Source organism: Pan paniscus, chromosome 3, assembly GCF_029289425.2.
Source record: "Pan paniscus chromosome 3, NHGRI_mPanPan1-v2.0_pri, whole genome shotgun sequence".
Lineage (NCBI taxonomy): Eukaryota > Metazoa > Chordata > Mammalia > Primates > Hominidae > Pan > Pan paniscus.
Window position 1 is genome coordinate 41,834,480 of NC_073252.2, and position 22,913 is coordinate 41,857,392.

Genomic DNA, 22,913 nt, shown 5'->3' on the forward strand with positions numbered 1-22,913 from the left:
AAGCCAGGCTAACCGCCCTCTCTGGTTTCCCTTTCTTGCTCCAACTGCCTCCCCTCGATGTGAGTGCAAAACAAAAATATTTTAATGTGCATGGTCTTTTTTTCTTTAAAAAATGGAGGTTATAAAAGTAATTAGAAATAGAGATTCACTGTAACAGAGCATAGTCTCAGATCCCTTGCCCTCTGCCTTAGCTTCAAAAAAAGTATCTGTTTCCCCTGCTACCACCATGGGATAAGCTGTAAAATATTCCTGATCTGTGGTAAGTTCCGCCTCATTTATATGCTATCCAGAAAAACAGTCAAGGTTGTGGAATAGCAATCAGAACTGAAGTGAAACAGTATTGGAACCCCAATATGTGGCATGTATTTGTACTTAAGATTCTTCGGTTTTCTGTACTTTAAAATAAAAGCAGACCATAAATGAGGTGAACATGAAATGGAATCTATAGTGAAGTGGCCCAAGCAGGCCAACTACCTTTTAAGGAGGCCCTCAAAGATAGCATTTATAGAAGCCCTAACTCATAGATCCCATCAGAACATTTAAAAGACCTCTTCCTTGATTGGACTCTGGTTATTAAATGATGATCTTTTGAGGTAATTCTGAACATGTCGTTTTGTTACAGTCTTTGATTGGGGTATATATAGCATGTTTTTTGTTCATTCTGGCTTTTATAGGTAGATGGGAAAGTCAGTGTGAATGGAGAGACGGTTCATAGAGAGGAGGAGAAGGAAAGAGAGTGTCCCACGGTGGCACCTGCCCACTCCTTAACCAAATCCCAGATGTTTGAAGGTGTGGCCAGAGTGCACGGGTCTCCACTGGAGCTGAAACAAGACAACGGTAGCATCGAGATCAACATAAAGAAGCCAAACTCTGTTCCCCAAGAGCTCGCAGTAAGAACCAAACATTTCCCCGCCTCCCTTTGGGATAATTCCATGGTGAAAGAATCTGTTTTTAAAAATAAGTAGGTCATGATAATGACCATTTCTTTCTATGTTGGCGTATTAGTTTGCTAGGGCTGCTGTAAGTACCACAAACTCAGTGGCTTAAACAACAGAAACTGTCTCACAGTCCTGGTAGCTAGAAGTCCAAAACCAAGGTGTTGGCAGGGTTGGCTCCCTCCATTGGTCATGAGAGAGCATCTGTTCCAGGTCTCTCTCCTAGCCTCTGGTGGCTGCTGGCAATCTTGATGTTCCTGGGCTTATGGATGTGTCATCCCCCTCTCTGCCTTTGTCGTCACTGGTGTTCTCCCTGTGGATGTGTCTGTATTCAGGTTTCCCTATTTTATTTTATTTTATTTATTTTATTTTATTTTATTTTATTTTATTTTATTTTATTTTTCGAGATGGAAATTCGCTCTTTTTGCCTAGGCTGGAGTGTAATGGTGCGATCTTGGCTCACTGCAACCTCTGCCTCCAGGCTTCAAGCAATTCTCCTGCCTCATCCTCCCAAGTAACTGGGACTACAGGCATGCACAAGTGCACCCAGCTAATTTTGTATTTTTAGTAGAGACAGGTTTCACCATGTTGGCCAGGCTGGTCTTGAGCTCCTGACCTCAAGTAATCCACCCACCTCAGCCTCCCAAAAGTGCTGGGATTACAGGCATGAGCTACCACACCCAGCCTAATTTCCCCTTTTCAGAAGAACACCAGTCATACCGAGTAGGTCCACCCTTCTCCCTTGTGACCTCATCTTAACTAATCACATCTGCAGCAGCCCTATTTCCAAAGGTCACTTTCTGAGTAGTAAGGGTTAGGACTTCAATAATATGAATTTTGGGAGACACAGTTCAACCTGTATCATTGGTATAATGGAAGGTATTACAATTTATGAGCCAGAAATTACTTTTTCTTGTCTCACTATTGGTGTCCAGTGTTATAGAAGAATAAGTAAATCTTTAAAATACCTTTTTTCCCCCTGTTTATTTAGGACCTCATTAGACTTGTTAATGCCATTTGAAAATAACTGGTGCTATCAGAATCTAGCTTTCCATCCCTGGCGATGTATATATAAAAGGGCCTTTTTCTTATTAGTTAAAGAAACAAAAATTCATTTAAAAGCTGAAAGTAATGTAAAGCATCAGAGTACTATTGAATGGCAAAGCTAAAAAATGTATGCTAATTCAGGTACTGCAGAAAAGTGAACTCAAAATAACATGATATTTGTTTCTTTGGAGTAGAAGACATCATTGGGAAAATTATACTTTGTTCCATCTCTCACCAGAAAGACTCATGCTGGTTTCACTAATCTAACCAAAACTGTCACTACACAGATGCAGCCCTGCTTTCGGGGTACGGGCTGGACTCTGTTCAACCTCATTTGTCCTCACCAGAGGCTGAGTTTCTGCTGTTCTAATTTATAGTATTTGCGTTTATATTATAGTTACAAGAAGGGAAAAACTATCAAGATATTTTCCCCCAGGACCTAGAAAGGTTTGGTGTGAAAGGAAACTTCTTCCGGCACCAAGGGAGCTGAGCGTTGTGTGACCCAGCTAGCTAAAACCCACCTAGAAGGCTGGATATCATTATTTTTTTCCTTTATGATTAGTCTTTTGAAGACTAAAATTATTTTTTTTTTCAGAGGAGTTGAGAAGATATAATTCTTCCACGCAGTACCCAAGTGCTCTGTGAAAGAGATTCAAATGGGAGTAGACCAAAATCATTTTCTCACCATGGTAACACGTTTCCTAGTCTCTAGGAGCAGAGTTTTGTGATCCAGGCCACTGTGGAGTCTCTCCTGAACTTGGACTTCCTGGACTTCCATTTTACTTGTCATTTGCATACGTCTTACCTCTGCTAGAGATTTCTTGCAGATGATCACGAGACAGAATATTGAGTTCTGCTAGCAGTGTGAGAACTTAACTGATAGAGTAAACATTAACTTATGCTGTTAAAATTAAACTAGAAGACCCCAAATTAATTAGACATAGGGGTGGCATTGCTTTTCAGGGACAATTAATAATTCTGTTCTTATTTCTCTTTTGCCATTTTTCATGATGATCGTTTTCTAAATTCCCTTCATTAAAAAGATTTCACATTGATTACATATCCCCCAAAGTATCTTGTTTTAAGAGAAGCAAAATTACACAATCTGAAAGAAACTATGCTATTTCAAAAGTTTATACATGATCACATGGAGAAGGATGGCCTTCAGGACTTTCTTCCTAGAAACCAGCCTGATCCTGGTTGCCTAAGGATGCAGGTCTAAACTCAGCAAAGCCTGGGAGTCTTTTCCTTTTGTGTATTTCTTCCTTGGAGAAATTGCCTAGTTCAGAGTAATTTCTAGGTCAGTGAACCCTAATGTTTCTGAACAGGTAGTAGTATTTATGGACCCTGTCTATAGTACTTTAGGCTTTTGAATCAACTATGGCAGGGGGTATTGCATTACTTTCTGTGTGGGAAAATCTCTGTATATATCTGTCAGACTATAAGCTAAGTTGTTAGCTGTACTACATAGGACTGTGGCTCATTACTAAAATACTCATCATACTCACATGCAACTTAGGATACCACAAGTTTTCCATTCAGGGTGTGTTATCCCAAGAGTCATTTTAAAAGAATCACTTCTCCAGTAAACCTACTCCCCATTTTACTTCTTTGTGCATGATTCCAAGCAAAGCATTTCTTGACTGTGTTACAGCCGGTATACTCCTGTTAAAAAAAAAAAAAGGAATTAATTGGTCATGGCAAAATATGGTGACCAGCTTAGAACAGGAGGCTGCACTTCAGGGCCTCCCAGAGACTGACACCAGCTTGGACTTCATTTTCTGTTTCTAATTCACTTGCCTGATTCTGTGGGGCTGTCAAAAGATTAGTGTTCTTCTTTTTAAATAGTGTCTTTCTTCCAAAAACTGCATTCCCAACAGATACACTCTCTACAGAGGAGTAGCTTCACCCACCACTAAAATGTCACAATTCCTTTAGGGTGAGCTAGAACTGTTCAAAGGGCACAGCAGCGGCAGTAGGCAGGAGCATGAATTCAGGAATGGAGGGAGAACAACAGAGAAGGGCGGCCCGAGACCTGCTGGGGGAAGGGATTGCGTGTGGAGCGTCAGCATCTGGGCCCGGGACGGGCACTATGGATGACATCATATCATCTCTTTGGTTTCCTTCTACCTCATCTTTCTCATTTGAAACTCTTGGAACTGTCACTCTCTTACTTTAGAACTAGGTCCTAAATTAAGTTAGGAATTTAAAAAAATGCTTTGTCTGTACCTCCTCATGCCAGATAATTCCCAGTCATCTTCAGTTGAATCACCTTTATGGTAATAAGATTGTGATAGCAGTTACCTTGCAGATGGGCACGTGTTAATTGGTAAATATGAATTAAGGACCTACCCTATTACCTGTTTTTTGAAATAGAAGAATAAACTTCTAAACTTGGTAGGAAAAAAATGTTCATAAAGCCACTAGAAAAGTATATAGAACAACGTAGAATTAAATACAGAGGGACTCATGACTTAGGATGGTTCACCTTACCATTTTTCAATCCTATGATTGTGCAAAGGCAATATATGTTAAATAGCAACTGTGCTTCGAATTTTGAATTTTGATCTTTTCCTGGGCTAGTAATATGCAGTAGGACACTCTCATGATGCTGGGCATGGTTGTGAGTGAGCCGCAGCTCCCAGTCAGCCACGAGATCACGAGGGTAAACAACCGATACTCTATAGTGCACTGAATCTCCAGTTGATTTTGCCCAACCGCGAATGTAAGCGTTCTGAGCATGTTTAAGGTAGGTTAGGCTAAACTATGATGTTTGGTAAGTTGGGTGTATTCAGTACATCTTTGACTTAACGATGTTTTCAATTTACAATGGGTTTATCAGAATGTAACCTTGTAAGTCATGGAATGTCTGTACTAGATGGTGGAGTAAGAAAACCAGAGGAATATACGATTGCAAAGAACAGGCAAGATCCTCATAGGCTGAGTTTAGTCTGGGAAGGTTTTGTGTGGGATGTGGATTTTGAAACTTGACAGTAAGTGTGGGATTTGTGTTGAAGTGGAGGAGGGGCTATTCTACACACCAGAAAGGGCAGAATCAAAGGCATGGACAATGGTGAGGAGCCCACCAGAGGACCCCAAGAAGGATAAGAGGTGATGAGGGTGCTGTATATTCTAGGCAGAGGGCTCAGGTCCTCCTGTGGCCACCCAATCCCTTTGCCCCCAATTATCCCTGAGATATTTCAGGGGTTTTGTTCATTTCAGCATCTCTGTTAAAGGCCCAGTGGAAACCTCACACTTTTTTTTCATTTAAAAATACTGGCTTCTGTAAGAAAATCATGTTATAGCACACAAGCAGACTCCTAGAATATAGGACTGTAAAAGAATTTAGAAGGTCTTCTAATCTGAGGGCTAATATATCCTATGTTTAGTGGCCTACAGAAAGATATTTTTATGTATGTCTCCCCCAAAGCTATTCCAGTGTTGTCTTGATTCACTGTCAGTTATATTTGTATCTGAAGCTCTTCTTTCCTCAATGGCACCAAAATGACCCCTTTCGAAAATAACCAAAAAATACTTCATACACTATATGAAAGGTCAGACTCCACCTGAATGTCAAACTGTCTAAGCCTCAATTTATATTTAAAAAGAAGTATAATAATAGCATAGACATCAGATGGTTATTGTGAGAATTCATGTCTGTAGAGCACTTAGCATACTGTCAGGGTGACTCAGAGACCACAGGTGCCACTCAGCTATCTTTAATATTGTCATGCAACAAGTGGGAGTAAGGAAGTTATAATATTTAATACATTTTTCAGAGGCCCAAAAAGGCAATCAGTATGAAGTTTTTTGGATTAAAGTAAGTTGGTCAAAATTAGCATCTTGAACAGACGTGAATTTCATACAAATGAGATGAATTGCTTTTAATCTTCTAACTCAACTTGTTGTTCCAATTGTAATTCTCTAAAAAACATACAGATGTGGACAGCTTTTTCTAGAAGACAGTTGTCCTTGCAGACACTTCCATGATTCTTCCTGCAGCTCTTTTTTTTTTTTTTTGTCTTTTTCCCCCCCTTTTGTAGAGAATGGGGTCTCACTATATCACCCAAGCAGGTCTCTAGCAATTCTCCGGGGCTCAAGTGATACTCTCACCTCTTCCTCCCTAAGTGCTGGGATTACAGGCATGAGCCACCATGCCTGGCCCTTCCTGCAGCTCTTTTTGCCTCTCCTTTTGTTCCCTCCTTTCCAGTTCTGGCCCCCTCCTGCCACCTAAACTCCTAAGACTCCCACCCATCGACCCCTGTGTCACTCCCTTCCATGCCTGTTCATCAGATCTCTCTCACCAGCTCATCTCAAGTGACGTAGCCCATGCTCTGCCTCCCAGTCAGCACCATCCCACCAGGTTCGTGGCAATTTTCCCTCATTGACCAAGGGCCAAACTCACCTATTGGGTATCTAAACTACTTCATCTGCTTTTCTCAAACTGAGTCACAAGGTAGGTCTGTTTTTCCCATTTTGAAAAAGCTCTAGGTCTTCCTCTTGAAAATTCAGTACTTATGTTTTCTGATCCAGGAAAACAGACAATCGGATCTTTCTTGAAACATTGCATTTTGCAGTGAGAGCAGGGTGAAGGCATTTGAGTAGGTGCCGTTTTTCTTATAACTGAGACCAACTGCAAATTCCTTTTAGATGGCAAATGTCAATAAACATTTCTTGAGAAACTGGTTTTCTCCATCTAGAAGTAGTTGTAAGATTGCTAGATTTAATGATTTTTAAAAGTCATTAAAGATATTTAGATAAAGATAAAGATGCATTTACAGATTTCGAGAAAGCATACATCAGGGAAAATAAAAAATTAACCTGGCCTATCTATCCAGTTACCTGGGTCAAAACCTCATTTTTTTTTTAATTTGAAAAGTTTAGTACAAAAAAAAGTTTAAGACATGGAGAGCCTGATTCTCCATGTAGATTCCCTGTCTTCCAGTGGCAGTAGATATTTGGAGGTATAAAAGTGAAAAGAGAAACCCATGCACAGCATATGTGGCACCTGGGTCTGGCACCGCAGTGCCAGAGCATAAATAGACTGATTTTCCAGGCTTGTGTCCAGATAAGTTGTCCAAGACGAGAGCCAGGAAATTGCTCAGAGTCACAGAACCGTTGCTCGGGAAAGGACGTTGGACATCACTTGTTCCAACCCATAGAGGTTAAATGATCAGTCCGAGCTCACCAGCAACTCCATGCGAGAAACAGGCCCAGCACCCAGACCCTCAGTCTCAGGAGGGTGCTTGCCCTCCTGCTTCACATGTCTAGTACATCTTCCAATGTCGTTCTCTGGGCCAGTCCACCACCAAGATTCTAGTTAAAATGAGCAGCCAGATGCCAGGTAGGCTTTGGGCTAGACCATGTCTCTCTCAAGCCAGGAAACTGCCACCTCCCACCTGAGGCCCCAGGGCTGAGTCTGGCACCCGGGCAGTTTGGATCGCATTCTCAGTTAAGGGGAAGCCAGCTCCTGGCTGAGTCCCATGCAACCTTTCTGTGCTCTCATTCATTCACGTCCAGGGATCTGTTTTTATTTACTTGTTTTCATTCTTGAGAAAGTGTTACTAGTTGGAGAAGGGAAGGGCTCTCCTCTGTTGAGCTGTAACCAAAGAAAAATACAGGTCAGAAAACACATTTTTCCATCAAGGCGGGTTTGTTTGAAGCAAACCGCTGAGTGTATCCCTGCCAACTTTGAACTCATTTCCTTCGAAGTAATGATGTGAGTACAAAAGTAATAAGCCTCCAGGATGGAGTATCCAGACATAAGTTAATTAACCTGGCTTTGGGGATTTCCCTTGATTACAGCTAGCCTATATACATTGCAGAATACAGAAAACTGGAGAAAACATCGACTACCTATTACTCAGCCACTCTGAAATTAATGCTAAGATTTTTAGAAAATGTATATCCTTCTTTTTCTCAGTGTGTATAAAGTATTTTTAAGTGGGTTCCTGTTATTCAAATTGCTTGCTTTTTCTCTTACTTTATCTGAATATTTTGCTAGCAGTAGCCAGATTTTGATGACTAGCATACATTTAAACTAAGCCTGAGAGTATACATTCCATAAATAAGTGCATAATATTTATTTACTTAACAAGGATTACATATGTATCTGGCCCCTAATTCCTCAGAACGTGGACCGAACAGAAATCCCCGAGATGAGCTGATGGCTGGGGGCAGTTGGGTCCCCAGGAGCCCTAGGAAGGGGAGAGATTCCAGGAGAGTTCTAATCTTTTGCAGAATAAATGAGTGGGAGGTAGAGGAAAGAAAGGGAATGGAAAAAGCAGTTTGAATCACTTCAGCAATAAACAAGACTCTTAGGCGATAGATTGCCTCTCATGTATCAAAACCTCTAAATACTGGAGGACAGCTTGGAATTGGTGTGACTCCAAGCCCAGATGGTGGAACATTGAGGTCACCAGCACAGGCAGGGTTCCCACCTCCCCTGCCTTCTAGCAGTATGACCCTCGGTAAGCCGCTTAACCTCCCGGGCCTCAGTTTCTTCACTTGTATAAAGGGAATCATGTTGGTACCTACCTCCTAAGCTTGCTCTGAGAATTATGTGAGGTGATTCTTATGAAGGGCCCAACAGCACTGACACGTGGCAAGGGCAGTAAATATTGATTGCAGTTTCTGCTGTTGCTACTATCAATTTACCGTATCAAATGTCAGGATGTAACCTTTAAAGCACCTTTTAAGGTAAGTTATCTGGAGTTTAGTATTTGAGTGCTGAGCCATAGAGAAATGTCTTGAGAAATGTGAGAATTCTTGAAAGCAGAAGTTCTCCAGCGTACGTAAGTGGTAAAACGTTGCTGGAATGTGATATGCTGGTACAATAAGCCTTAGTGAAGTAGTTAGTGCTTGAGCACCCCGTCCCCTTTGCATCACACATTAGGTCTAAAGGGCTTCATGAATTATCGTATTTCATTGATTCTAAGTGGCACACTTTTCACATTTTAACATCTCTAAATCAGGATCTGTCTTATAATCAAAAGTGCATCATATTTAACAGATGGCGTGTTTTCTTTCTTAGTAGTACCTAAAGTAATACAACTTAAAATTATTGGCATTTTAGATTTAATAAAATATGTTCATTTCTTTGTTCATTTTTGGTCTGGTGAGGCTTTGGCCCTGTTGTGTAGTTATTTATTTTGTTTATAGTATTTGGAAACACCAGTGTTCTCAAGAGGCTCATTCATCAATATTTAACTGCAAATTTGTTTCCCAGTCTCAGGTAGTTTTCTATAATGTAATCCATTTGTGGGGAAGGGGAAGCTAAAAATCAGTATTTCTGCCAGTATTTTCTATATAGATGTCATAAAACAAAAATACCATCATGTATTAATATTTCTACATGTGCAAGACAGCACTTTAAATTATAAAACCCAACTTATTCTTTTGCAGTGCTAAACTGGTTGATCTTCAAATCCTACTACCATGTTGGAGGTTCATATAGCAAACAATGTAAACACACACGTACCATAACCTAAATATAACAAAACAGACCAGTTAACTATTCTCACTCATTTAACTCTCTTGCAGGGATTCAACTCAGACTTATTGATATATTAAAATATTACAAAATCCAAGGTGATGCATATTTCCTGCCTAGGGTTTTAAAAGTGCATTTTAACTTAATATTATGTTCTTCCAGAATTGATACATGACTATCCATCATTAGAAAATGCCCATCTAATTATGAGGATTTCAAAACTACTCCGTCCTCCAAAGAAAAATCACATTTTTGCCACTAGATGCTATTGTAAAACCTTTTAGAAACTTGAAAGTTTTGTTGTTTAAAATTTCTTTGTTTTTAAAGAATTCAGTGATGGTTTCCACCAATGTATTAACTTTAAATACCTTTCATTTTGAGAGGCAAAATTTGATTTATGGATAAAATATATATACTTATGAGAGACGAATAAATTCATAGTTCTCGAGAACCCATGGGGATATTTTATGAGTTAATAATGCCTTTTCTGAAACCAACTTTAGCCTTTATCTTAAAACCTTTTAAAATTTATGCAATATTTCATACACACTTTAAAATTTAACTTTAGCTTTTTACAAGAAACTTCTACCAAAAAATGCAATAGTCATTAACTTGCTCTCTTTAATTATCAAAATATAATCTAGCTAGTATTTAATTTAACATTTTATTTATTTTTACTAAGTAAATATTGTAATAGCAGGATAATTTTGGATTTCATTCTAGAGTCAATTGGCTCCCAGTGAAAGACAATGTAAAATTACATTGATTTTGTTTTCCAATTACAGAAGTAATACATAGTCATTATAGAACATTTTGGAATATATAAAATGTATGTAAAGAGAAGGAAAAGTCACCCAAAATTTAAGCACATTAAAAATAATCACAATTAACATTTTTGTATTTTCTTACTTTTTTTCTATATGTTTATGTATAGGTGTGTATATAATCATATACATGTAAACATCAAACTATGTATACAGTTTACATTTCCTATCATTAGTAAGTATTTTCACATATCATTAACTATTATTCAACATCTTATTTTTTCATGATTATATTGCCTTTATGGACATGCAGTAATTCATTCAATCATTCCCCAATTATTGGATATTTAAGTTGTTTCAATTTTTTTTACTATTATAAATTCCATCAAGCATAAAACTGACACAATTGAAGTACTACTGAGAGAGAGGAACACAAGCATTAGAGTAATTACTGGAGGTGCCATGGAGATGAACATGACAGTGATGTACCAAGTGGATTGGACAGTGAGGTTCAAATCACAGAGACTTCTTAGTGGAGAACAAGGAAGAAAGGCAAACCTGGAGTCCCAGCCATAGAAACAGAAAGGAAATGATTGATATGAAAACTGGTATGTTAGAAACTTAGAAGGACTTGGCAAATGATGAATATTCATGAGGTATGAGTCAAAGATCACTTGAAAGTTTATGTGATGGGAAGAACTGCTGCCATAAACAGAAATTGTCAAATTTGGAGGAGAAGGCCATTGACCCTAGAGGTGAAACCGAAGCTCTGATGGACTCTCACAGCTGGAGATGAAAATACGAGTTATACACGGAGAATATAATGGTGAATCCATGGGAATAATTGATATATTTGAGGGTAATTCAGCACAGGTGGAGGAAAACAGGGTCCAGTTGAAATCTTTCAGAATGACCCATATTTTGATGAAAAGGAGTAAGAACCAGTGAGAAAAGAGTAGTCTGAAAGTGGGGAGGAGAGGGAAAAGGAGAGAATGAATTAGAACTCCAGTAATAGAGATTCACTGGGAGCCCAGGAAGGATGAGAACTGCAGACTAAAATCCACAATGGTAAGGGCCACAGGCAGCTATGCCAAGACAGGCCACTGAGAAGTTAATTGTAACCTTTAAAGAACCACAAAAAGACTTCACTGGTGTTATGACCCTAAGCCAGCTTGAAAGGCTTTCAAGAACAAGTAGGTGATAGCCATGATTTTGAACTTTTGGTGGTGAAAGAAAAGAAAATGTGGGATGTGCGTCCAAGGCAGTCATAGGAGGTTTGGGGAGATGGTGAACCGCATGGGTGTCCTGTTCTCCATAGAATGTCTCCTTCCAACCAATCCAGGCTCTCACCATGAAGCTGCCTGGGAAGTAGAAGAGGGAATTCATATGGCCAAACCACTTTGTTGACCTAAAAATTACTGCTTAAAAAACAATTTTTAGAACCTTTAAAGAAATCATTTATTCAAGGGGGAAAAAATCTCTTTTTCAGGCAACCACTGAGAAAACGGAACCGAATAGTCAAGGGGACAAGAATGATGGTGGAAAACCAAGAAAAGGGAATATAGAACTTGCCTCATCAGGTTTGTTTCATAAGAGACTAGTTTTAAGGCAAATCATGGTAACTGTTTAAGATGTAATGGAAATAGTCAAGATTATTTTTCCTACTGAGCCACAGAAAAGTAGTAATTAGACTCTAGGAGTGGTGCGGTTGTGCTGCCACCTAGAGGCTTCCTGGGGAAGTTCTGCCCGTATGGTTAATGTTGCTGTGAAAATAGGAGCCCATGCTCTTTCTTAAAGCTACACAGTTTTATTTTGTTTTTTAAAATATTTATCCCTATAATCATAAAGAATATTGTGTTCTCCCATATAAATCATGCTAAAAATTGAGGGTAAGATTTTGACACACAGTAACAGCAATAAGAGGTCAAAAACATAAAAATAGATGCTGAAATGGTAAAGCTCACATATAGTTAAAAATGAATAAAATGGTGCCATGAATCTGGACAGTGAGTCTAATATACTGTATTCATGGTTTTAGGAAGGAGACCCTGTTCCCGAAAGTCTCGTTCCTCAATATTTTTTTGCAGCCTTATCAATACGTTTAACACTTTTCTTCTTTTGATAAACAGTAAAACCTCTCACCCTCTTTCAATACCAAATTATTATTTTTATAAGGCCTTTCTCCAGTGTTTACCACTTGAGAAACATAATTTGTCAATTACCAAATTATTTTTAGGTAACTTTTTTAAATAAATTAAATATCACTTAAAATAATAGCATTTACTTTTTCAAACTAGATTGTGCCTTCACATTTTGATATGCCCCCTTAGGTAGTGACTTTTCCACCCCTTCTAAAGTGAACCTAATTCTTCTTTATGTATCAGAGGACACTTTATTTTCATTGCATTATATACATATACCTCACAATCCGTAACACATTCCAATTAAGAAATTCTGATGTTAAAATGGAGCATTGAAATACAAAAAAAGGAAGCATCAGGTTGCTGCTCATTCACTGGGATAGAAACTACCTGTAGATGTTCTCTTACCTAGCCCAGCTGTCATAATTATATATTTCGTGTCAGCATTCTGTTCCATGTGGTGTTATTCAGATGTAAACCGTGACCCTTACTAAAAACTTAAGTTGTTCATAGTGTGGTTATAGGACGTGATTTATGTTGCTTGTTGTTCAATACCATGAAAGAGCTTTGGGAATTCCAGCATCTTAGGCTCTTTTATATCTCTCAGCACACTGTCATTCAGCTTATATTGCCAGGATGGGATATGGACTGAATGTACTTCATGGCATTGCAGATTAAATGGTCCTATAGTTATTTGATTTTCTTTTCCTTCTGTACGCTTCTGGATGTAACTCCATTGCAGAACCACAGCATTTTACAACAACTGTGACTCGATGCAGCCCGACCGTGGCCTTTGTGGAATTTCCCTCCAGCCCCCAGCTGAAGAATGATGTGTCGGAAGAAAAAGACCAGAAGAAACCAGAAAATGAAATGAGTGGAAAGGTGGAGTTGGTGCTGTCACAAAAGGTGAAGTGCAGAGTGGAGGAAAGCGGTTAAACCCACAAGTTAACATGGCCCCATATTACAGCTAGCTGCTGCTGTGGCAGTTGTGAATAATGAAGATTTATTTCTCTCCTCATCTTTTTTCCTATCTTTAATCTGTAGTTTTTCTTTTTCGTGTGTGTGTGTGTGTGTGTGTGTGTGTGTGTGTGTGTGTGTGTGTGTGTGTGATGGAGTTTTGCTCTTGTTGCCCACGCTGGAGTGCAGCGGCATGATCTCTGCTCACCACAACTTCTACCTCCTGGGTTCAAGTGATTCTCCTGCCTCAGGCTCCCGAGTAGCTGGGATTATAGGCGTCTGCCACCACGCCCAGCTAATTTTTATATTTTTAGTAGAGACGGGGTTTCACCATGTTGGCCAGGCTATTCTGTGTGGAAAAGTGTAATATAAGTTCTAAAGCCTTGCAGTTAGGTTTTAGTTTGCTGTGTGTGTTTGCTTATTTGCTTTTTAACCTGTCAGCTTACTGGCTAGTCTCTCTCCAATAATCATCTATTTATTAGCAATGGTAATTCTAATGCCACTGGATTTGGATAACAAGAAACCTAGAAAATTATTATTCTGATATAATAGGTTTTAAAGTCTTGTTTTTATTAAAGTTTCTTCCTTGTTTAGAGTCTTATCTCATTCACATTAGTTTGATTTGTTTTCAGGTCCAGAGTCTAAAAATATTCATCAGTTACACCAGTTGTTCGCAACCTTGATTACTCTTGGGAATTTAAAAAATAACAAGCTAGCTGGGTGTGGTGGCTCACAACTGTAATCCCAGCACTTTGGGAGGCCAGGGCAGGAGGATCACTTGAGCCCAGGAGTTCAAGACTAGCCTGGGCAACCCAGAAAGTCTTCATCTCTAAAAAAAAAAAAAAAAAAAAAAAAAGTAATAATAATAATAGTTAGCCAGGTATGGTGGTGAGTGCCTGTAGTTCCAGGTACTGTGGAGGCTTAGGTGGGAGGATCACTTAGCCCAAGAGGTCAAGGCTGCTGTGAGCTGTGATTATACCACTGCACTCTAACCTGGGCGACACAGCTAGACCCCATCTCAAAAACAAACAAACAAACAAAAAACAATCCAAACCCATTCCAGACCAAATAAATTAGAATCTCTGGAGGCAGAGCCCAGGCATCTGTATTTTTTAAAGCTCCCAGGTAATTTTAATGGGCCACCAAGACAGAAAACCACGGACTGGCACAACTGGAAGACTATCCGTAGTGGTGTACCACCTTTCAGAATGAACCCTCAATTTGGGTATGACCTTAAAGTGAAAAATCTACCACTTGTAGTTCCAGTTTATTCATCATCTACTCAACCAGTATTGGCTGTGCACCTACTATGTCATGCCTGGCCCTGTGCTAGGTACTGGATAGTCAACAGTGAACATGATGCACTCCTGGCCTTAGGAGCTGAGAATTCTGTATCCTTGGTAGAGCCTCTAAAATGCCTGTTGCCTTGATGCGTTTTCAATATTTCAGACCCTAGCTATTCTTCATTTTTATAGATAATTAATGGTCTGCAGGTCTGGAAAGGGGAACTAAACTGGGAGTCAAACGTTGGGAGGCAGGCAGAATTTCCCACCTTGGCAGGTTTCGCTTTATCAGCATCACACTAGTTACTATTATTTATTACCCTTCCAAATTTACTTGCTTTTCCCACTTAAATCTAAACTGAAAGGAAAAATCTGTATCATTGCAAGTAAAACATATAACTTGAACAGAATGAATACCCTAAGTAAAAAGCAGTCATTGCGAACCTCATCTGTGGAGCCTCATCTTGGAGTTCATCTGTGGATCACCAGAGTCACACCCGCCCTACTATGGAAAAAAAGTGTTTTCAGGAGTTCTTCAGTTTGTTCGTGTGTGTGTTTTTGTGCATTGTGCCTTTTGGTCATCTGGTAAACATTATTCTCAGAATATTTTTTAAGCGTAAAATAAAATACGCAGGATTACCAAGTTATTCTTGGTATCATGTGGTGCCAAATATATATATAGCCCCTGAATACTGTTTTGTTGACTCCAGGATAAGAACCCCTGCCAGCTGATGAGCAAATGGAATCATGGTCTTTGAATCAAACACTTTTCTCACTTAGACTATGTGAATTTCTCCCTTTTCTTCCTTTCTTACTGTACGGTTAGCTCTTAGATAAAGGGCGAATGGTGGCCACTGTGATTGCAACAGCTTTTATTTCCTGATTTCACTTGAGAGTGTTTCCTTTGTAAAGCAAAGCACCCATGCTTACAGGCTTACCTTTTTACATAGCGGTCATTTTGATCATTGCTGACGACCCTTAACTGTTTCATTTACAACCAGGCATTACTGAAACATGTTTTTGCCAGCCTCCACTACGAGGAAATGCTATGAGGTTAATGACTGGTGGGTTGTCAGCTTTGGGAAGGCTAGACCTTATCATTTGCTGTGTAGCACCAACGTTCATTTGGACACCTCGTTGACCTCTGTAATGCAGAATGAGGTGATTAGTTTTCTTTAAGATTCTCTTAGAGTTGAATATATTATTCATAAAAAATCCTTCTGAGGATAAATTCTAACATTAATTTATTCTGAGGACCAAATTAGGGATCAGCATATGATGAAACAAGTGCTCTGTGGTCTCACTCGCCCTGAGGTCATTGATCTATAGGGAACACAGCCACCAGCCAAAGAGTGAATCAGAGAAGGTCCTGCGAGCAGCTGAAAAAAACGTAAATTTATACAGCCACGCTCCTCATTCAGACCTATGCACAGTGTCAACCAATGCTTATTTTAGACATTTTTGTTTTAATAAGTTTGGTAATCTGGTCTTTCAGCAATCAGCTAATCGGAAGCAACAAACCAGAAGAAGGGTGTTTCTACTAAAGGTCATTCAGATTAGGAGAAACAAAATTAAGTAGCAATAACAAGAAAAATCTGTTTTACAAAGCAAACATAAGAATTTTTAAAGTCTGTAATTTTGGAACTATTTACAAGTAGTGACAAGTAGTCTAACATGCCTCAAAAATTCCCTAAGGGCATCAGATACTAAGGCACTGTTCGACAGTGGTTGTTTATAATAATGCTTCTTTGTCAGCAGGCAAAGTATACTGTCTTTAATGTGCTTTGCATAAATTTGTGGGGGGTTATGTAATGTCTTTAGAATAATGTCCATTGAAAAGTAATACTACTTTAATGTTTAGCACTTATGGAGTAAGATTTGTTTTAATTATCTTATGTGGAACATCTAATCTCCTGACATTACAAATTCAGTTTTGTGTGGTACCATGAAGAGAATTTGTGATTGTTCAATAAGAAAATAAGAGAGTAATGTATAATTCCAAAGATGTAATATTGTCTTCTCGTTTGGAGAAAAGTGGTCATTACATTTTTACGCTCATGTTTGATTTATCTAAAAAAATTGACGCTCTATTAATGTAGAGAAGGATGAAAGCGTTCTAGGGAAGAAACGAAAAGTGAAATGTTTAAATTTAAATGTTAAATGTTTGAACTGAATGACTTCTATAACAGCCATGGATCCTTAAATTGTGTGTCACCTGTGCATTTATCAATGGACAGTTCTTGCAATGTTTATACCTGTTTTCCATTGTCCAGGTGGTAAAGCCAAAATCTCCAGAACCCGAAGCAACGCTGACATTTCCATTTCTGGACAAAATGCCTGAAGCCAACCAACTACATTTGCCAAATCTCAATTCTCAAGGTAAAGAGGACATGTTTTATTTTAGGTCTACATGTTCTGGGCCCATCTGTAGGAAACTATTACTTAATTTAAAGGAAGATTGCGTCCTTTATGTTGCTATTCCTTTAGCCAGGGTGTTTGCCAGAGTCTGTGATAGCTGAATTTATGACTTCAGAATGGAAAGCTGGAGCCGGATTCTCTATTTGAGCAGACCAGGAACCCTAGCTGCCAAGGCCATTTGGTCAGCCAGGCACTATAGGCACAATAGAGCCTATACAAGTGTTAGAGCTTTAAAATTTTGTATTATCAAAATTAGCTGGGTGTGGTGGCATGCGCCTTTAGTCCCAGCTACTTGGGAGGCTGAGGCAGGAGAATCGCTTGAACCCAGGAGGCTGAGGTTGCAGTGAGCTGAGATCATGCCACTGCACTCGAGCCTGGTGACAGAGCTGTGTCAAAAAAAAAAATTTGTATTATCTCCAAAATATAAAAAGATAAAAAGTCATAAAATCAGAAATTAATATACTTAATAAAAAGTTTAATATTATCTATATTTCACTGTTAATTCTAGTCTTCATAAATGTCCATTTAATTTGACAGTAATTTTGAGAAAAAGCTTTATTTTTTTTTTACTCCACAATAATTCCTGGATGCATGATGATTATTGAGAAATCATTCACCATCATAGATTAAACAGGTTATAAACAAACATTTTAATCTTTATGTGTGTGTATTACATAAATTACATTCTCATATATATATCAGAAACGTGTGTGTGTGTAATACACATACATAATACTAAAGATTTAAAAATGTTTAACACATACGTACTGAGGATATATTTTAATATGTTTGATGTATTTTAATGTGTTTGATATAATGTGGGAAGGGGTTGCCTCTAGAAACGTGGGCATTTAGGGCCTATAAGAAGGTCTTAAAATGGCACTGACCACTGAAAATTCCCCAAGTACTGTGTAGACCATATATAGGGTTGTGAATTCACCCCTTTACTCTTTAAGAACCCAATTTGAATCCCTTTATCCTAGTGGGAATCCCAGGTGCCCATGACCACCAGAAAGGGCCCTGAGGGATGTGAACAGTGGAGGATGGGTTCTGAGAATTCCACAACCCAGAGGGACTATTCTTCAAAACAACTAGACCGCTGAGTTTTACTGCTGTGAGATCTCTCTCTAGATGTGGAAATGGGCCAGATGCAGTGGCTCACACCTGTAATCCCAATACTTTGGGAGGCCGAGGCAGGAGGAGCACTTGAGGCCAGCAGTTGAGACCAGCCTGTGCAACATAGCAAGACTTTGTCGCTACCAAAAAAAAAAAAAATTTTTAAATATAAACATTTTTTAAAAAAAGAAACAGCCAGAGTTCAGGAGGCAAGAACTGTAGGGTTTCTTGTTTTTCTTTTTTAACAGACTTTCCCCAGTGTGTTTTGTAGATTTAGCTTATTTTTACTTTTCTTTTTAAGGGTGGGCAGCTATTTGAGCCACTGGCAGAATCTGAGTTGGCTTCCATGAGCTATTATTGATGTTTGGCAGATAAGTTGGGTTTTATCTACATAACAGGGAACTCTTGGCAATAATTAACTGGTACATGTGCTGATGGATACTAGGTTCTTAATGTGGAAACAAGTTTAATACTGTTTTCAAAGCATTTGTCTTAAATTTGTCCGTCCTACTGTCCTGAAGGGAATTAAAAATAAAGTGTCACAACTGGGCCAGCAAATGGCCATATTTGGACCAATTTTAATTCTGCCCTATTTCTAGTACTTTGTAATTGTGTAGATAAGTGGTATAGAGAGGGAATAAATATTTTAAGCCATTTTAAAGCCATGTTTTGTTTTCTTATAAGTTTACACATTCCATTACTTATTGTGAGGCATTTTGATTTTGTAAAATGTGCTGCTGAATTGAGAAACTTTACTTCATTCTTTACCCAAGTCGAATGACTAAAAAATAAAATTTAGTAGAGTACTGAAACATTTCAAAATGTATTCTTTAAGATAGAATTGTATTTGGAATACACCAGTTGTATACTTGTATTAGTTTGTTTTCATGCTGTTGATAAAGACATACCTGAGACTGGGTAATTTATAAAGGAAAGAGGCTTCATTGACTCATAGTTCCACATGGCTGAAGAGGCCTCACAGTCATGGTGGAAGATGAAGGAAGAGCAACGGGACATCTTACATGGTGGCCAGCAAAGAGAGAGCTTGTGTAGGGAAACTTCCCTTTATAAAACCATCAGATCTCGTGAGACTTATTCACTATCACAAGAATAGCACAAGAAAGACCCACCCTCATGATTCAATTACCTCCCACCAGGTCCCTCCCATGACATGTGGGAATCATGGGAGCTATGATTCAAGATTTGGGAGGGGACGTAGCCAAACCGTATGAATACTTTCATCTGGTTCATGGAAACTGTAATTATAGCTGCATGCTCTGGAGACAGAATGCCTGGGTTCAAATTTTCGTGTGTCTAGTTCTTAGCTGTGTGACCTTACCCATCAGATTTCCCCTAATCTCTAATCCGCACCTGTAAACTAGAAATAATACCAGTAATAATCTCATAGGGATTTTAGAAATACCAAATGGGAGAATCCATAAAAAGTGTTTAGCTCAATACCTGGCCCAGAATAAGCATTCATAATGTAATCTAGTAATTGTAGAATAGCAGCAGGAGGAGTAAAAGAATAAAGCAAGATGTCAGGCAGAAATAAACTACTCTCGAATCCTTTCTTTAAAATAAGAGTGTTCATGTTGTGGAGATCGGGTTTTTCACTGTGGTTCTCAAACCCTGTGTGCCAGGGTCCCTGTAGGGCTTGGAGCCCACTCTCACAGTGTCTCATTCAGTAGGTCTAGGCTGGGGCCAGAGGATTTGCATTTCTTACAGGTTCCCAGGTGATGCTCATGCTGCACATCTCACCACACTCTGAAAACCACTGGCCTCAAGTATTTATTTAAATTGTGCACCAAAAATATCACTGATTGATATGAAAATAACAGTAATAATTGCTTGACATTTATAAAGTTTCCATCTTTCAAGAAGCCAGAGACCTCTAATAAATGTAACCTTAAAATACATGATTTGTCTTCAATTGGGATGGGGAAATGGGGGAGGCATAGGTCTCTGCCCAGCACCCATTTAAGAGACTGATCTGAAGTCAAGCATCAAGTCCAATGAAACTCTAGGGTTAGGATCAGGTATCCTGGAGCCACACCTAACACTTTCTCCCCCAGAAAGTGGTCTCTCCCCCATTTCTATAAAGTCATCCATTCATAGACTGGTCATACAGGTCACTGAAGATCTGCTGATCGACCCTAATGATGTTCCACACGTTTTCCTTACACACACACACCCAGGCATTCAGTCTTTAAATGCCCTGAAAACAGTCATAAAATACATTTGAAAGTGACAAATTTCCTTTTCTTAGCTGCCTCTCAGCAGCAGAAAGATATCTCAAACTGATGTTTCAGTAAAATATGTGCGCATTAAAAACTGATTTTTTTTATTGAAAATGACGACAACAGCAGAGTTTAAGGATGCAAATCCTTGCCATGAGCCACCACAGAAAGGCATATACACAACCTTTATTTATACATACAAAAAACTTCTGCCACAGACTTCTATACATAACCTTTATGATGTGTAATGTATATGAGATAGTAATTAAACCACCCATCTTTGCTGCCTTTTATACTTTTCTAGTGTTCTCCAAAAAGCAATACAAATTATACATTTTTGTTCTTGCATAGTATATCATTCTATCATTTTGAGATTTAACATTTTAACACTATCACCATTAAGTATGACCCTATGAAATTTCATCTAACACCAAAGAAGACAATAGCATAAACTGTCCTGATTCTGTTGATTTTGTACATGTCTTCAGGTTTTATATGTGTGTTATTAAGACATTTTGTACTGTAGATTTACTGACTCTCAATTCTGGTATTGACTAGAGCCAAACTCCCTATAGTACTTGGGAGCATGGTTCTATTCAGTTCTCACCCCAGTTTTCATGGTTTTCTGTTTGTTCTGTTCTGCCATCTGATCTAGAGTCGCCTGGCACTGCCAGTGTTCCGCTTAGAGTTCAGAACTCTTGGCGACGATCCCAGTTTTTCTCCCAGTCAGGTAAACTGCATACTGGGTAGCTGTATTTCTTTTGTGCGAAAATCCATGTTGGGGCGATCAATGATGTCTGGCACTTGTCTTCATTTCTGATTTCTGGGGAAAAAATTATTTCTTATGCACAGTTAGCAAAGAGCTAGTTCTTTGATATTACTACCAGTTATGCTAAAATTGGGGGTAGGGGGAGAGGAATCACACAACTTTATGTTGATTTCAAGAATTCAAAGAAATAATAATATTCATCATTTTCTTGAGAGTCCCCTGCCTTTAAAAAAAAAAAAAGATTAAAAGCATTTACCAGAAACTGATCATAGTTCTCTTGTTAACTGTGTCACTGTGTTTGCTTCCTGGGTGACATCTGGCCTTTGTTTGTATGGTACTTCTCCATGCCACACAGTGAGGGAACTGCTCAGTCAAGCCACAATGCAAGCTGCACTAAGAATCAGTACTAATAGGAACAGTTTTTGCTTCCTGTAGTCTAGTACCTGGTGTTAATTGATGTGATCAATCATTTGATAGTAGTTTAAACTTCTTTTGGTGATGGGTGCAACCTGCTACAGGGGTTGTCTGCTTTATTATGATTTTCTAATGTTCTTGACTTACCACACACACACACACACACACACACACACACAAAATTGGTTTAAAGCTGATGTAGGAACTATACTCCACTGATAGGTCAAAAACAAAGACAATTAGAAAATACTCACATTCATATCTTTTTTTTCTTTCTTTTTTTTCTGTGCAGTGGATTCTCCAAGCAGTGAGAAGTCACCTGTTACAACACCTGTAAGTCACTCATTTTAAGGAATAAGATTATGAGTTAGTGTGATTTTAATTTATAACATTTGATTGGCTCAAAGAGTATTCAGGCCGGGTGCAGGCGGTGGCTCACGCCTGTAATCCCAACACTTTGGGAGGGTGAGGCGGGTGGATCACGAGGTCAGGTGTTCAAGATCAGGCTGACCAACATGGTGAAACACTGTCTCTTACTAAAAATACAAAAATTAGGCAGGTGTGGTGGCACCGAGATCGTGTCACTGCACTCCAGTCTGGGTGACAGAGCGAGACTTCGTCTCAAAAAAAAAAAAAAAAAAAAAGAGTATTCAACCAAAATTGAGACCCAAACAATTGATTTGTAAAAGAATAATTAAAAGTCATATATAACGCCATTGGGTAAATTATAAAGACATGGATTATCATTATATGGAATTGTTACTGTGCCTGGAAATAAGTGATAAGAAAGCAAAATCTAAGAGGCAATTAAAATGAATGTGACAGACTTGGCATGGTGGCTCACACCTGTAATCCCAGCACTTTGGGAGACCGAGGTAGGTGGATCACTTGAGGTCAGGAGTTCGAGACCAACCTAGCCAACATGGTGAAACCCCGTCTCTACTGAAAACACAAAAATTAGCTGGGTGTGCTGGCGGGCACCTGTAATCCCAGCTACTCAGGAGGCTGAGGCAGGAGAATTGCTTCAATCCAGGAGGAAGAGGTTGTAGTGAGCCAAGATCACACTACTGCACTGCAGCCTGGGTGACAGAGCGAGACTCCATCTCAAAGAAAAGAAAAAAGAATAGAATAGAATAGAAGAATTAGTATTAAAACTGACAATTTCTATAGATACTTTTTTTAAATGTACCTCATTTTTAAATATGGGGATAATACTTGAACATAGTATATTGTTGGCAGATAGGACCTGGCCTGAACTCTCCAAGAGACCCAAACTCTCATTTTTACACCCCTTCTCATAATGAGTATTTGACCAATAATAACTGTAATGTTGCTTT

General features: G+C 38.9%; 1 protein-coding gene across 12 annotated transcripts in view; it reads left to right on the top strand.

The window, feature by feature from the left end:
• The window catches only part of LIMCH1 (LIM and calponin homology domains 1), a 339,570-nt gene that overhangs the window by 289,146 nt on the left and 27,511 nt on the right, over positions 1–22,913 (top strand). For all 12 annotated transcript variants that reach the window (XM_024928494.4, XM_034958502.4, XM_034958506.4 and 9 more), the window contains 5 exons: positions 675–890; positions 11,728–11,818; positions 13,122–13,285; positions 16,893–16,998; positions 21,869–21,909. In XM_024928494.4, coding sequence (XP_024784262.3) covers positions 675–890; positions 11,728–11,818; positions 13,122–13,285; positions 16,893–16,998; positions 21,869–21,909 — 618 coding nt within the window. The remainder of the gene's footprint in view (positions 1–674; positions 891–11,727; positions 11,819–13,121; positions 13,286–16,892; positions 16,999–21,868; positions 21,910–22,913) is intronic.